This window comes from Gorilla gorilla, chromosome 15 (assembly GCF_029281585.2).
Source record: "Gorilla gorilla gorilla isolate KB3781 chromosome 15, NHGRI_mGorGor1-v2.1_pri, whole genome shotgun sequence".
NCBI classification, from domain to species: Eukaryota; Metazoa; Chordata; class Mammalia; order Primates; family Hominidae; genus Gorilla; species Gorilla gorilla.
The window spans coordinates 94,584,856-94,601,305 of NC_073239.2; the positions used below are offsets into that span (position 1 = coordinate 94,584,856).

General features: G+C 39.1%; 1 protein-coding gene across 3 annotated transcripts in view; it reads right to left on the reverse strand.

Annotated features, from left to right (window-relative positions):
- The window catches only part of SNW1 (SNW domain containing 1), a 44,603-nt gene that overhangs the window by 2,009 nt on the left and 26,144 nt on the right, over positions 1 to 16,450 (reverse strand). For 2 of the 3 annotated variants that reach the window (XM_019009806.4, XM_019009805.4), the window contains 6 exons: positions 16,334 to 16,403; positions 15,342 to 15,407; positions 12,877 to 12,993; positions 11,379 to 11,520; positions 3,569 to 3,665; positions 1,098 to 1,215 (listed from right to left, as the gene is read on the reverse strand). In XM_019009806.4, the coding sequence (XP_018865351.1) occupies positions 1,098 to 1,215; positions 3,569 to 3,665; positions 11,379 to 11,520; positions 12,877 to 12,993; positions 15,342 to 15,407; positions 16,334 to 16,403 (610 nt within the window). The remainder of the gene's footprint in view (positions 1 to 1,097; positions 1,216 to 3,568; positions 3,666 to 11,378; positions 11,521 to 12,876; positions 12,994 to 15,341; positions 15,408 to 16,333; positions 16,404 to 16,450) is intronic. The other variant, XM_055361087.2, reaches the window with a different exon arrangement.

A 16,450-nucleotide genomic window follows, 5' to 3' on the forward strand; every position in this document is an offset into this window, starting at 1 on the left:
CCAGCCTGGGCGACAGAGTGGGACTCCATATAAAAAAAAAAAAATTTGAAATCAAGACACCCAGTTTGAATCTTAATTCCATCAGTCACAAGCTAAACCTGTGTTTCAATTTCCTCATCTATAACATAAGAGATAATAGTATTATTTCATAGGATTTTTGTAAGAATTGAGATAATAACAAGACTTAGAACAATGCCAAGAATATCAAATTCATCTAATAAATTATCACTTAGAAGAGCTTACTTAAAACCTCCAAGTCATAATTAAGTTTCCCACTCTACTTTCCAGTAGAACTTACACTTCTGTATTCTTGTGTGTGCGCACGTGCCCGCGTGTGTTTTCCTAGGCTTAAAGTGTCCTAGTTAGCTAATGGCAATTGGTACTAGAAATCAGATTTCCTGACAGCCAGCCTAGTACTTTAATCCCGTTTTACAGCTTCATTTTTAAAAGAATCCCAAATTGACATATTTCTATAGCATTAAAAAAAAAAATCCAAAAATCAACAACAAAAAAACCCAAGAGGCACTTTTGTAGGACACTGACTCTTTTATTTTTTTGAGATAGAGTCTCAGTCACCCAGGCTAGAGTGCAGTGGCACAATCTTGGCTCACCATAAGCTGAAGCAATTCTCGTGCCTCAGCCTCCCAAGTAGTGGGGATTACAGGCGTGCACCACCACACCTGGCTAGTTTTCGTATTTTTAGTAGAGATGGGGTTTCACCATGTTGGCCAGGCTGGTTGTGAACTCCTGACCTCAGGTGATCTGCCCGCTTTGGCCTCCAAATGTGTTGGGATTACAGGCAAAAGCCACCATGCCTGGGCTCCCTGGTTCTATTTTAGAAACAAAAGGTTGACGTACCACAACACCAAGTTTTTAATCACCTAATTTCTTTCTTCTCCTAGTGTCTCAAATCTCAGCCCACTATAAGAAGTTAAAATCAGAACTGTTTCATCTTGTCTCAAGTTTCAACATACAACTTCCAATTTTTTTGTCATCATGCTGGCATTTACATCCAAATGTAAAGTATGTTAATTTTCGTTTCCCTGAGGATAGGTATTCACATCAACACACACAATATGCTGTTCCTAAACTTGTACCTTGGATTGGTTGAAGAGCCTTTGGTCATACTGAACTTCATTGGAAGTCCGAGGATTAGGAACACCGAGAGCAATAACTTCACTGATATCCCGATTTTCATTTCTCTGAAGTTTCGACCTATTTTGAAATACGACATCACTAACTGAAAACTCTTTATAGACAAGCTGAATATGTTCAATAGAAATACAACCAATCTCAGAAGCAAAGGATGTGAATATGTCACATTCACATCTTGTGAACATATATATTCCTTGATGATACATAATCAAGCTGGCAGCCCTTATAAAGCATTTCAGATTAGAGGGAGAGTTTTACAATTAGGACGTCCTGTTAGCTCAAAAGAACATCTAACAGATTCGTTGACATGGAATTCTTTAATATAAGCAATCACCTTACAACCATACTGAGATATAAAATTGCTATGGTCTATATTTACTATCATTATATGATGGTTTGGGGGTTGGGGAAGTGGATACAATTTAGATATAGCACACGAAACATTTTAAATAAGCTAGAAACAGCTCTTTTATCTAACCACATTTAGTAATTTTATCCCACTAGAATTTTGAGGAAAACATGTCAATGACTGAATTAGTATGATTTTTGACATTCAGATTAATTTGGTTTCCTGGCTGTCGCATTATATATGCAATCTACATCCCAATGAAACCATGGTAACTGTCATTACTTGTTTTACTAAAAACTCAGGTCACAGCATGATTTCTATAGGCTATTTGATTTTCATCCAGTTACAATTTTACAGCTTTTCTATGTTGTCAATTCTGATAGCCACTTTACTCGTTTTGAGGGCCCAATTTATCCACAGAGCCATTGTAACTTTTACAACTCAGGAATTACTAACCAAGACTGTCATTAATTAAACACTTTCACACTTTGCTCCTCCTTCTACATGTACTTTACCCTCAACTCTCAAGAGTAAGAGTCTTTGCTTCTCCATGACATCATTTATCCAGGGAGATGAAATATGCCAATTAATATCAGCAGGAATCTTTTTCATGCTTATTTATTTTTATTTTTTTATTTTTTATTTTTTATGAGACGGAGTCTCACTCTGTCGCCCAGGCTGGAATGCAGTGGCACGATCTTGGCTCCCTGAAACCTCCGCCTCCAGGGTTCAAGTGATTCTCCCACTTCGGCCTCTCGAGTAGCTGGGACTACCGGCATGTGCCACTACACCCAGCTAATTTTTCTATTTTTAGTAGAGATGGGGGTTTCACCATGTTGGCCAGGCTGGTCTTGAACTCCTGACCTCAAGTGATTCGCGTGCTTTGGCCTGCCAAAGTGCTGGGATTACAGGTGTCAGCCACTGTGCCCGGCCTCTTTTTTGTGTTTAAAATATGACTTGAAAAATGTATTAGGCTCATGGGATGATCAGAGCACAGAAAACTGTTCATTTGGGAAGAAAATATTTTATATTTGCATTTAACCCTCACTCAGAATTCCACCTTAGTATTGCAGCATTCCCTCTACTTTTCAGAACTTTTAGTCCTCAGCCTTTGGTGAGCCATAAACTTCCCCAATTCCTACTTTACTCTATGCCCTCATATATATATTTAGTTTGTTCTATACGTTTATACTTACTAAGAGTGCTTTGCAAATTTTCTCAAATTATTTTATGGATAGCTCTGTCTTTCTGAACTGTAAGTTAAACTACTCCTAAAAATCAGCTGATTTTCTACTTCTTTCAAAACTGCTCTTCTCCTCAATTGTACTAGATGCAGTACTATGCATATAAAATGATCTCAATAAAAGCATGAAAGCTATTTCCTGTCTAAAGAGGCACATAATCCATTTATCTCACCATTTGAGGTAGAAAAAGAATGGACTGTAACAGTCCAAATTTACTACTACATCCTTTTCAAAAATCTGATCTCGATTCCGTTTTCTATATTCCCATCATTCTCAATTCTGACTTAAGTGATGGAAGAAAAGATTAATTCCAAAGACAGTCAACTAGAGCTGAGACAAAGTAGTTAAGTACAAGAAAATTAAGTGCTAATTTATTAAGTTATCAAACTAAAGAAGAAAGGGAGAGAAGCAAAACTGATCTTAGTAGACTAAAACTCTGCTCTAAAAGGTACAAAAAGGCCACTCTTCATGATTGGTACATATCTTTTTTTTTTTTTTTTGTGAGATGGAGTCTCGCTCTGTCGCCCAGGCTGGAATGCAGTGGCGTGATCTCGGCTCACTGCAAGCTCCGCCTCCCGGGTTCACGCCATTCTCCTGCCTCAGCCTGCCAAGTAGCTGGGACTACAGGCGCCTGCCACGACCATGCCCGGCTAACTTTTTGTATGTTTAGTAGACACAGGGTTTCACCGTGTTAGCCAGGATGGTCTCGATCTCCTGACCTCGTGATCCGCCCGCATTGGCCTCCCAAAGTGCTGGGATTACAGGGGTGAACCACTGCGCCTGGCCACCATGATTGGTACACATCTTAAATAACACCTACCTCTTATCAGGAGCTGCCCTGGAAAGATTCCGGTCATGCTGTCTCTCTTTTCGCCTGTCATGCCGGATTTCATCCCTCTCACGTGCCTCCCCATCCTCTGTGTGAACAGTTGAAAAGTACTTCACTGTAATATGTATTATATGTGTGCATACGTGTACACATGTGTCTATATATATAATTTTTTAAAAAGAGACAGCGTCTCACTCTGTCACCCAGGCTGGAGTGTAGTAGCATGAACATGGTTCACTGCAGCCACTACCTCCTGGATTCAAGTGATCCTCCTGCCTCATCCTCCCGAGTACCTGGGACCACAGATGTGTGCCACCATGCCTGGCTAATTTTTAAATTTTTTGTAAAGATGGGGTCCCACTTATGTTGTCGAGGATGGTCTCAAACTCCAGGCTCTAGTGATCTTCCCACCTAGGCCTCCCAAAGTGCTGGAGTCACAGGTGTGAGCCACTGCACTCAGCCCCATTAGTATTTTGTTTGTTTTGAGACGGAGTTTCGCTCTTGCTGCCCAGGCTGGAATGCAGTGGCGCGATCTCAGCTCACCGCAACCTCTGCCTCCCGGGTTCAAGCGATTCTCCTGCCTCAGCCTCCCAAGTAGCTGGGATTACAGGTGTGCACCACCATGCCGGGCTAATTTTTTATTTTTAGTAGAGATGGAGTTTCAACCAAGCTAGTCTCAAACTCCTGACCTCAAGTGATCTGCCGCACCCAGCCAATATTCTGAACAAGAGAATATTTTTTAACCTTAGAAAATTCCAAACTTCTTTGTAGTCACACTCAGCCTTTTAAACCTTACTTGCAATTAATTTAAGTCTAATAAATGATATTAGTTTAATTTTTGAATGTGAATTCTAGAATCAAGCATGCAGCTAAAATATTTAAGGGTAAAATGTATTGCTGTCTTCAACTTACTTTGAAATGCAATGCAGTAAATCGGACAGACAGATGGACAGAAAGATGGGCAAATATGTGATAAAGCAAATTTATCAATGTTAATTGCTTTTAAAATTTATTTTTGATATATAATCATTATACATATTTATGGGGTATATATATTCGATACATGAACAAAATGTGTAATAATCAAATCAGGGTAATTAGGATATCCATCACCTCAAACATTTGTTTCTTTGTGTTGGGAACATTCTAAATCTTCTAGCTATTTTGCAATATACAATAAATTATCATTAACTATTCTCTTCTAGCTATTTTGCAATATACAATAAATTATCATTAACTATTCACCCCACTGTACTAGGAACATTAGAACTTACTCTTTCTAACTGTATTTCTGTACCATCAACCAATCTCTCTTCATTCCCTGTCCCCAACATCCTTCCCAACCACTGGTAACCACCATTCTACTCTCTGCTTCCTTGAGACCAACTTTTTTAGCTCCCACATACAAGTGGGAAGATTCAGTATTCGTTTTTCTGTGCCGGGCTTATTCACTTAATAACCTTCAGTTCCATCCATATTGTTGCAAATTACATGATTTCATCCTTTTTTATGGCTGAGTAATATCCCATTGTGTATATAGACCACATTTTCTTTATCCATTCACCCACTGGACACAACTTGATTCCGTATCTTGGTAACTGTAAAGAGCACTGCAATAAACATGGAAGTGCAGATATCCCTTTTTGATTTGATATACTGATTTCCTTTTGGATATATACCCAGCAGTGAATTGCTGGATCACGTAGTGGCTCTATTTTCAGTTTTTTGAAGAACTGCCATACTGTTTTCCATAGTGGCTGTACTAATTTACATTCTTACTAAAAACGTACTAGTGTTCCCCCCTTCTGTATCCTCGCCAGCATCTATTATTGCCTTTTTAATGATAGCCATTTTAACTGGAGTGACATAATATCTCACTGTGGTTTTGATTTGAATTTCCGTGATGATTAGTGATGCTGAACATTTTTTCATACACCTGTTGGCCATAAGTATGTCTTCTTTTGAGACTGTCTATTCAGATCATTTGCCCATTTTAAAATCAGATTATCTCGTTTCTTTGCGATTGAGTTCTTGTACATTCTGGTTATTAATTCTTTCTTAAATGGATAGTTTGCAACCATTTTCTTCCGTTCTGTAGGTGGCCTCTTCAGTCTGTTGACTGCTGTGCAGAAGCTTTTCAGCTTGACGCAATCCCATTTGTCTATATTTGCTTTTGCTGTCTGTGCTTTTGAGATTTTACCCAAAAAATCTTTGTCCAGACCAATGTCCTGAAGCATGTCCCCAATGTTTTCATCTAGTAGTTTCACAGTTCAGGCCTTACATTTAAGTCTTTAATCCATTTTGATTTGATTCTTGTATGTGATAAGAAATAAGAGGTCTATTTTCATTCTTTTGCATGTGACTATTCGGTTTTCACAGCATTATGTATTGAAGAGACTATCCTTTCCCCAATGTATGCTTTGGGCATCAGTGTTAAAAATCCACGCATTGGCTGGGCATGGTGGTGGTTCATGCCTGTAACGCACTTTGGGAGGCTGAGGCGGGTGGATCACTTGAGGCCAGGAGGTTGAGACCACCCTGGGTGTAATGGCAAAACCCTGTCTCTAAAATAACACAAAAATTAGCCAGGCGTGGTGGTGCGTGCCTTAGTCCCAGTTACTTGGGAGGCCAAGGTGGGAGGATAGCTTGAGCCTGAGAGGCAGAGGTTGCAGTGAGCTAAGATTACACCACTGCACTCCAGGCTGGATGACAGAGTGAGACATTGTCTCCAAACAATCAAAAATTCTATGCATTTATAGCCGATCCATTTATTTCTGGGTTCTCTATTCTGTTCCACTAGTCTATGTGTCTGTTTTTATGGCAGTACCATGCTGCTTTGGTTACTATAGCCTTGTAGTATATTTTGAAGCCAGGCAGTGTGATGCCTCCAGTTTTTTTTCTTTTTATTCAGGATTGCTTTGGTTATTTGGGGTCTTTTGTGGTTCCATACAAATTTTAGTATTGTTTTTTCTATTTCTTTGAAGAATGTCATTGGTATTTTGATAGGGATTGCATTGTGTCTAGAGCTAGCTTTGGGTAGTATGAACATTTTAACAATACTAATTTTTCCAATTCATGAGCATGAGCTATCTTTCCATTTTTAGTGTGTCTTCTACAATTTGTGTTTTTAAAATTTAATTTTTTTTTTTTTTAAAAAGAGATAGGGTCTTACTATGTTGCCCAGGGTGGTCTTGAACACCTGACCTCAAGTAATCCTTCTGCCTTGGCCTCCCAAAGTGTTGGGATTACAGGTGTGAGCCACCATGCCCAGCCTCTTCAATTACTTTCATCAGTCTTTTATCATTTTCTTTGTGGCGATCTTTCACTTCTTTGGTTAAGTTTATTCCTAGGAGGCTATGTGCAGTGACTCATGCCTGTAATACCAGCACTTTGGGAGGCCGAGGCAGGCAGATCACCTGAGGTCTGAGACCAGCCTGGCCAACGTGGTGAAACCCCATCTCTACTAAAAATAAAAAAAATTAGCCAGGCGTGGTGGTGTGCGCCTGTTGTCCCAGCTACTCAGGAGGCGGAGACACAAGGATTGCTTGAGCCTGGGAAGCGGAGGTTGCAGTGTGCTGAGATCATGCCACTGCACTGCAGCCTGGGTGACAGAGTGAGACTCCGTCTCAAAAAAAAAACACCTTTATTCCTAGGTAGTTTTTGGTAGCTATTATAAATGGGACTGCCTTCTTGTTTTTCAGCTTGGGTATGCTATTTGTATATAGAAATGCTACAGATTTTTGTATGTTGGTTTTGTATCTTGTAATGTTACTGAATTCGTTTATCAGTTTTAAGTTTTTTGGTGGCATCATTAGGTTTTTCTAAATATAGGATCATACTGTCTCTGACAAAGTATAATTTGATGTCTTGTTTTTTTTTGTTTTTGAGATGGAGTCTTGCTTTGTTGCCCAGGCTGGAGTGCAGTGGCATGATCTCAGCTCGCTGTAACCTCTGCCTCCTGGGCTCAAGCAATTCTTGTGACTCAGCGTCCTGAGTAGCTGGGATTACAGGTGAACGCCACCATACCCAGCTAATTTTTGTATTTTTAGTACAGACGGGGTTTCACCATGTTGGCCAGGCTGGTCTTGAACTCCTCACCTCAAGTGATTCGCCCATCTCAGCCTCCCAAAGTGCTGGGATTACAGGTGTGAGCCACTGTGCCTGGCCTTCCTTTCCAATCTGGATGCCCTTTATTTCTTTCTCTTGCCTAAATTTCTCTGGCAAGGACTTCCAGTCCCATGTTGAGTTACAGTGGTGAAAGTGGGCATCCTTGCCTTCTTCCAGATCTCTGAGTAAAGACTTCCAATGTTTCTCCATTCAGTATAATGTCAGCTGTGGGTTTGTCATATATGGCCTTAAGTATTTTTAGTTATGTTCCTTCTAAGCCCACTTTGTTGAGAGTTTTTATCATGAAGGGATGTTGAATTTTTTCAAATGCTTTTTCAGTTTCTACTGAAATGATGCTATGGTTCTTATTCTTGGTTCTATTAATGTGATGTATCACATTTACTGATTTGCATATATTGAACCATCCTTGCATCCTTGGAATGAAGGATAGTTCAGTTGATTATGATGAATGATATTTTTTAATGTGTTGAATTCTGTTTGTTAGAATTTTGTTAAGGATTTTTGCATCTAAGATTATCAGGGATGTTAGCCTGTGGTTTTCTTTTTTGTTGTATATTTGTCTAGTTTTGGTGTCAGTATACTAATGACCTTGTAGAATGAATTTGGAAGCATTCCCTTCTCTTCAATTTTTTGGAATAGTCTGAGTAGAACTGGTATTTAGTTCTTTAAATGTTTGGAAAAATTCGGCAGTGAAGCTGTCAAATCCTGAGCTTTTCTTTCATGGGAGCAATGTTAATGGTTAAAAAAAAAAAAAAATTTAGTGTAGAATCTAGGTGGTAGGAGATACGGGTGTTCATCATATAATTCTTTCAGCTTTTCTGTATGTTTGAAAATGTTCATAATAAAATGTCAGGAAAGGCTGGGTGTGGTGGCTCATGCCTGTAATCCCAGCACTTTGAGAGGCTGAGGCAGGTGGATCACCTGAGGTCAGGAGTTTGAGACCAGCCTGGCCAATATGGTAAAACCCCGTCTCTACTAATAATACAAAAAATTAGCTGGGCATGGTGATGGGCACCTTTAATCCCAGCTACTCGGAAGGCTTAGGCAGGAGAATTGCTTGAACCCAGGAGGCGGAGGTTGCAGTCAGCTGAGATTGCATCATTACACTTCAGCCTGGGCAACAAGAGCGAAACTCCGTTTCAAAAAAACCAAATAATAATAATAATAAAAAAGTCAGAAAAAAAGAATTATGCATAATGTTTCCCTTATATTTTCAAAGATTCTATTGAATAAAGAACTGTCGGCTTATTTCCCTTAGGGGCTGGCTGGATCTTGATTTCCACTGCATTTATATCTATCTTCATTTTTTTCTACCCTCGCCAGTCTGAGGGAATGGAGTACAGTTAAGAGCATAAGATTTGGAGCAAGCCTGTCTGGATTCAAATCCTGTTTCTATAGCCAATTAACCATGTGACCTGGGCAGATTACTTAATACTATAAGCCTTAGTTTCCTCCTCTGTAAAACAGTCATAATAATAGTATCACTACATAGGGTTATCCCAGGGATTATGAGATAATGCAAATAAAGTACTCAGAGTGGTGTCCACCATAAGAAGCACCTGATAAATGTTAGTTTTTACTACTATCTGGCAAGAGATTCATTAAAATTTTTAATTTCTTGAGAACGATTCTGTTGTCTTTTTCTTATTAGTTTAGAGAACTCAAATGCAGTAAGTTTTACTTCTAATTATCTTCTATGGTTAGGTATACAACCAGGCAGGTATTTATATCTCACCTTATTAAGTCATTCATATATAACTGAGGGAAGTGGATCACTACTTAAAACCCTGGTTATTTCCCTATGGTTGAACTCTAGACTCTTGTAACCAATTACCTGGCACCTCCATCTTAAACTTAACATATCCTTAACTATAATAAATTCTTCATCTTTCCCTCCCAAACCTGTTCCTCCTGCAGTCTTCCCAATATTAGTAAATAAAAGTAATATTTACTTTTATCCTGAGCAGTTGGCAATTTAATCCTTCCCAACTGCTTAGGATAAAAGTTCTGGAGTCATCCTTAACTCCTACTTTTTTTCGTATCTCCACCTAACCCACAAACAAATTTTGTCAACTCTACCACCAAAATACAACCAATATGGGACCATGTTTTGTTACCTCTTGTTACCATCTCTCTTACAGTTTATTTGGAAGGCATTAGCCCATGCCCATTCCACAGTATTCTATTTTTAACACAGCAGCCAGGGAGGTCTTTTAAAAATATATGTTAGGGGAAATGGTCATATGGTACAAAGTCTCATTTATGCAGGATGAGTAAGTTCTGGAGATCTAATATACTGTATGTTAACTATAGTTAACAGTACTGCATTGTATATTTGAAATTTGCCAAGAGAGTAGATCTTAAGTGTTCTCACCAAAAAATTTAAAAAGTAACTATCAGAGATGACTGGTAAGTTAATTAGCTTGGCAGTAATGAATATTTCACAGTGTATATTAAAACATCATGTTGTATGCTTTATACAATTTTTATTTGCCAATTATACCTCAATAAAGCTGGAAAACAGTATGTCAGGTCATTACTCTGCTCAAAACCCTGCAATTGCTTCCCTTTTCACTTGTAGTAAAAGCTTTATCTTTAGGTTAAAGGGCCATACATGATCTGGCCACTACTCTTCCCACCTGCCCTAACTATTCTGACACCTCATCTCCTACTTATCCCCTTCTTTCTCATACAAATCCAGTCATATTGGCCTGTCTGCTCTTCCTTGGGCCACACTAGGCATACTCCCATTTCAGAGCCATGTACTTGCTGGCCTTCTGTGTGGGATGCTCTTCCCCCAGAAATCCACATGGTTTGCTTCCTTACTTTCTTCAAGTATTTCTGCTAACAGCACCATCTCAGAAGTGAGGGCTATTTGACCACTCTCACCTTCTGGCAATTTTATATCCTCTTTCCCTGTATTATTTTTCCTCCACAGCAATTATTACCTTTTACTATACTACATGATTAATTTCTGTCTGTCTACACTCACCAGAATGTTGACTGTTATATCCCATCCCCCTACCCCTGTCTAGCAAAAACACTTTGTGTCTAAAAGAGAACCTTGCACACAGCAGATGCTCAATATGAACTAAATAAATGAAAGAATGAATAAATGTACCAGGTAAGAATTTAGTAATGAAAAAAAAATAACCACCCTCACAAAATTTCTTGAATTATACTTAGGACTCGACTTCCCACTCTAATTGAATTAATACACCAATGTAGACCACTAAGTAAAGTCAGAGAGAAAATACTGGCAGATTTAATGATGAGAAATGCATTGGAGCCTACAAGATAGAAAAACTCTGGATTACTTCACCATATGAGGGAGCTGAATTATTCCGTTAGATACCTAATTTCTCTTAAGTTTTGAGATTAAAATAAGAGAAAATCAAGCCTATCATTTGAGTAATAATGCAATTTTGAAAAGTACACTGCTCAGAAGTTTAAAAATTTCTGGTACAGTCCCAAACTGAAGACCCACTTTTTCTTATCTCCTGTTGCTTCAGCTTACTAAGGCAGAGATTACTCTCCATTTCTACACTATATCTGATGTACCTAAATTTTGTTTATATGTACCTACTTTATATGCAGTAGGAAAAAGGTTTTCTAAAATAAGATATATTTTGTTCACCAAGCAAAATTCAATTCAGTAATGAGAATGTCATACCTTTTTCCACATGAGTTTTGATCCCAGCTCTTCTCTCCCTGGCTTTCTGGGCCATTTCTCTAAGTTTCTCTTCATGTTTTTCCTTTTCTTTCTGAGCCATTTTTCTCTCTACTTGGGCACGCATTTCCACAGCTTCACGAGCCTGTTGGTAAAGTCACATGTTAAACAGGACACTATCATGGGATAAATATTTATGGCTATCATCCAACTCCCTAACATCTGGCTGGTAAGAGCAATTATACAGAATTCAGATTTGTTATTGCTAATTAAAACAAAGAGTCTTGTCCACTAAAAGATATCCTGCCTGGAAGACACTGCAAGGTCAGCTTTTTTCTCTGGGAATATTTTAGTGATTGAAACTATCGTGACCCCAGTTAATCTTGTAAGTCAAGTATTTCACTAATGCTTTCTCAGAAACAATCTAAAGAACAAAATTAAAGCCAGGCATAGTGGCTCTCTCCTGCAATCCTAGCACTTTGGGAGGCCAGGGTGGAAGGACTGCTTGAGCTCAGGAGCTTGGGACCAGCCTAGGCAACATAGTGAGATCCATCTCAAAAAAATAACATTTTCAAAATTAATAACACTTTCAAAGTTAATCAAGTCAACTCAAGATAAAATCTTAACTTACATCTGCTAGATAATTTTTATAAGGGTACTCACTGTGATACAAAAGACATTTTTTTTTATGTTCCAAACACATGCTATGATGCATGTGAACTTCAATATCACATATTAATTCCATAATCTTTATATTTACATATATTTTTTGAGATGAAGTGTCTTACTCTGCTGCCCAGGCTGGAGTGCAGTGGTGCGTTCTTGGCTCACTGCAACCTCCACCTCCTGGGTTCGAGAGATTCTCCTGCCTCAGCCTCCCAAGTAGCTAGGATTACAGGTGCATGCCACATCCCGCTAATGTTTGTATTTTTAGTAGAGATGGAGTTTCACCACATTGGTCAGGCTGGTCTTGAACTCTCAACCTCAAGGAATCCACCAGTCTTGGCCTCCCAAAATGCTGGGATTATACGCATGAGCCATTGTGCCCAGCCTAATTCCATAATATTTAATACATTATGTAACATTAATAGATGGCCAATGCTATGAACGCCATTTTATGTAGTATTCAATTCATTAGAATGTTTATCTGCCTTTTCCTGCAACTGCCCTTTTGGGGGACATCTACATCTAAAATAGAGGAAAATTTGAAATCAAAAATTATGAAACCTAGCAATCTTCAAAAAATGGGATCATCCTAGGAAACCATTATTCTGACATGTTGTGAGGGAGCCGGATCACCACTGTGGGGTGTATGTACACATCTACAAAAGCTGGGAGCATGCAGAGAGCTGCCAACTAGCAGCTGCCATTTCTGACACACGTACCGTGGGTGAGACTCTCTTTGGGTGCTTGGTACTATAGTTAAATTATCAGTACCTTAGGTAACCAAGAATGGATTTTAAAAGTAACAAGAGCATTAAACAAATTATAACAAACCAACCTTCCGATCAGCAATGTAGAGGGCTTCTGCCAATTTGGCGAAATTTTCATTTATGTGTACTGTCTGTAGTCCTCTTCCATCAGCAGCCAGACGTTTGTCTAATGGAATTGTATAACCCTAGAGTGAATGCAGACAGAAAACCCAGTCACAGAAGTGCTTCAATTAATTATTTGAAGTTAAATTAATTTTATTTTTTTCGAGCTGGAGTCTTGCTCTGTCACCCTGGCTGGAGGGCAGGGGTGCCATCTCGGCTCACTGCAACCTCTGCCTCCTGGGTTCAAGCGAGTCTCCTACCTCAGCCTCCCGAGTAGCTGGGACCATAGGCATGCGCCACACACTCGGCTAGTTTTTCTATTTTTAGTAGAGACGGAGTTTCACCATGTTGGCCAGGATGGTTTTGAATTCCTGACCTTGAGTGATCCGCCCTTGGCCTCCCAAAGTGCTGGGATTACAGGCATGAGCCATCGAGCCTAAAATTAAATTTAAATATGCCCACATTTTGAGAACCACTTAACTGGAGGTTCTTTTTCCTTGCATCTTTCTTCACAATGATGCAAAACAACAGCAGCTATCAATGAGTGCTTTATGTAGAAGATCAAGCACTTACACCTATGGTCTCATTTAACCTTCACGATAACTCTATAAAGCTTCTAACATTATTGTGTCCATTTCACTGATGCTTTGGTAACATCCCCAAGGTCATACAGTTAGTAAGTGGGCTATTAGGATTTAAACTCAGACAGCAGGATTTCAGAACCCAAGCTCTGGAAAAATAGATATTTGTGTTAATAATTGTGGATTTTAATAAAAGGAAATCACTGTCAAACAGTTCAACAGTTGCTCCTCAAGTAAATGTAACAGTCAAACAAAGGTAGAATCACTATAATCTTAGCATCTACAGGAAGTTAAATCTGCTGTACTGTCTTAATGATCTGTTATATTCTTAGAATCCTGAAGTTTTAGTAAATAGAAAAAAAAAGGCTGGGTGCAGTAGCTCAAGCCTGTAATTCCAACACTTTGGGTGGCCAAGGCAGGTGGATTGCTTGAGCCCAGGAGTTCAAGACCAGCCTGGCAACATGGTGAAACCCCGTCTCTACCAAAAATACAAAAAAGTAGCCAGGCATGGTGGGGCACACTTGTGGTCCCAACTACTCGGGAGGCTGAGGTGGGAGGATCGCCTGAGCCTGGGAGGTTGAGGCTGCAGTGAGCCATGATCATACCACTGTACTCCAGCCTGGGCAACGGAGCGAGACCGTCTCAAAAAAAAAAAAAAAAAAAAAAAAAAAAAACCAAAGGAAAAAAAAAAAATGTTTGCTAAACAACTGAATTTCTACATTCTAAAACTTTGCATCCCATTTCAATAACTCAAGAACTGTACTTGAATGTCTATGTAACTTTCAGGCTTAGCTTTATTTTCCAGATATCTGACTAGTCTCTCAAATGTTGACTTTTAGTCCATGGTCTCATAATAAAATGAAGCATTACAGAACCAGCTCAAGATACCATCCAGTTACATAATACTAATCAACTCAAATCAGACCAGTCGGCAACTTCTTTGTTTAGGGTGAGTATATAAATTCTCTTAAGAAACCTGAAATGGTCTTCTTTATCCATCAAAAATAAAATCATGAACTATGATTCAGGGAAGATGAAACAGTAACTAGCAAATCTATCCCACAATCTACAGATTCTTAACAACTCCTAGAAACTTTGGCAATTATTAGAGATATATAGCTTAAGCCTTCACTACTACAGAGCCAAGTAGTTGAATATTAAAGCACTTAAAGTATCCAAACATTTACTCTGTTCTTTTGTCATATAATCTTTTACATCAGTTTACTTTCTTTTATAAATAATTTTTAGATATAAATTTGAGTTTTCTAAATACCATCTTGTATTTATATGACACTTTATTCTACTTATTCCTTCTCTATGTGCTTCTGCTAGCTACAATTCACTAAAAGAACTGATATGGGGCCGGGTGCGGTGGCTCACACCTGCAATCTAAGCCCTTTGGGTGGCCGAGGCCGGCGGATCACAAGGTCGGGAGATCAAGACCAACCTGGCCAACAGGGTGAAACCCCGTTTCTACTAAAATACAAAAAATTAGCCGGACATGGTGGCATGCGCCTGTAGTCCCAGCTACTCAGGAGGCTGAGGCAGGGCAATCGCTTCAACCTGGGAGGTGGAGGCTGCAGTGAGCTGAGATCACGCCACCGTACTCCAGCCTAGTGACAGAGCGAGACTCTGTCTCAAAAAAAAAAAAAGGAACTGACACGGTATTCACGTACCTGGCATACTAACATTTCTATTACATTAAAAAAGTCACCAAATCGGGCATTCCTTTTTGAAAATGCTCAGTTAAACCACGTGTTGTTTCAACTACAGTTATGCAGGCTGTAGTTGTTTTACTGGTGTTTTCCAGTAGGTTATACTAATAGAGACTGATTTGACAACTTAATTACCTTTGCATTTTTCCAGTTAGAAATACAAGGAGGAATCTTCCACTCTTGTTGTTCCTTTACAGTCATCTGAGAGAAGAGGGAAAGAAGAGACAAGTTTAGATTTATAGTCTACAAAGTAAATCTAAGTATAATCTTTATCTTCAAAGACAGCTCCATATACACTGACATATGCACAGCCGTAGTAAAAGGCCAGCAGTCCATTTGTTTGCTAGCACTAGTTTACCATATAATTCTAGTAATAACTTTGAACTAGTGTGAAAAATGGAAAATAATCTAGAAATTATTCTTGACAGTTATAAATGTTGGCTAGTATTTTTCCATATTTAAAGTGATGTGACTTCTTTTTTTTTTTTTAATTGAGACGGAGTTTCGCTTTTGTTGCCCAGGATGGAGTGCAATGGTGCAATCTTGGCTCACCACAACCTCCGCCTCCTGGGTTCAAGTGATTCTCCTGCCTCAGCCTCCCAAGTAGCTGGGATTATAGGCATGCGCCACCACGCCCAGCTAATTTTTTTTAAAGTAGAGACGGGGTTTCTCCATGTTGGTCAGGCCGGTCTTGAACTCCCGACTTCAGGTGATCTGCCCGCCTTGGCCTCCCAAAGTGCTGGGATTACAGGCGTGAGCCACCACGCCCGGCCGATGTGACTTCTTTTGGATGAAAAATTGTTCTTTTGATTAACAAAACATATCTTAAAAAGTCAAATTACCAGGGACCTAATGAACCCATATATTCACTTCCTATAACATCCTTAAACTGAAACAGCAGACTTTGCCCATTCCATTAAAAGTAGGGTTTGCATTACTAATAACAAAACTTATAGCTAACATGTTATATACATTCTCATAAGCATTCTTGAAACTTCATCTTGAAAAATAAAAAAAGAAACTACAAGTCAGTGTGGTGACATGCACCTGTATAGGCATAGGGAGGTTATCTATAAAATTAATAACCATGAGTAGAAAAAAATATTTTGGACTACAGCAAAGAATACCTTTCGGCTAGGAGAATGCATGACAGGCGCAGGAGGAGAAGGTGGTCCCCGGGGAATTTTCTTATTAATCCTGAAGCATAAAAACACAACCAGAGAGTGATATAGTTTCCTCCCTTT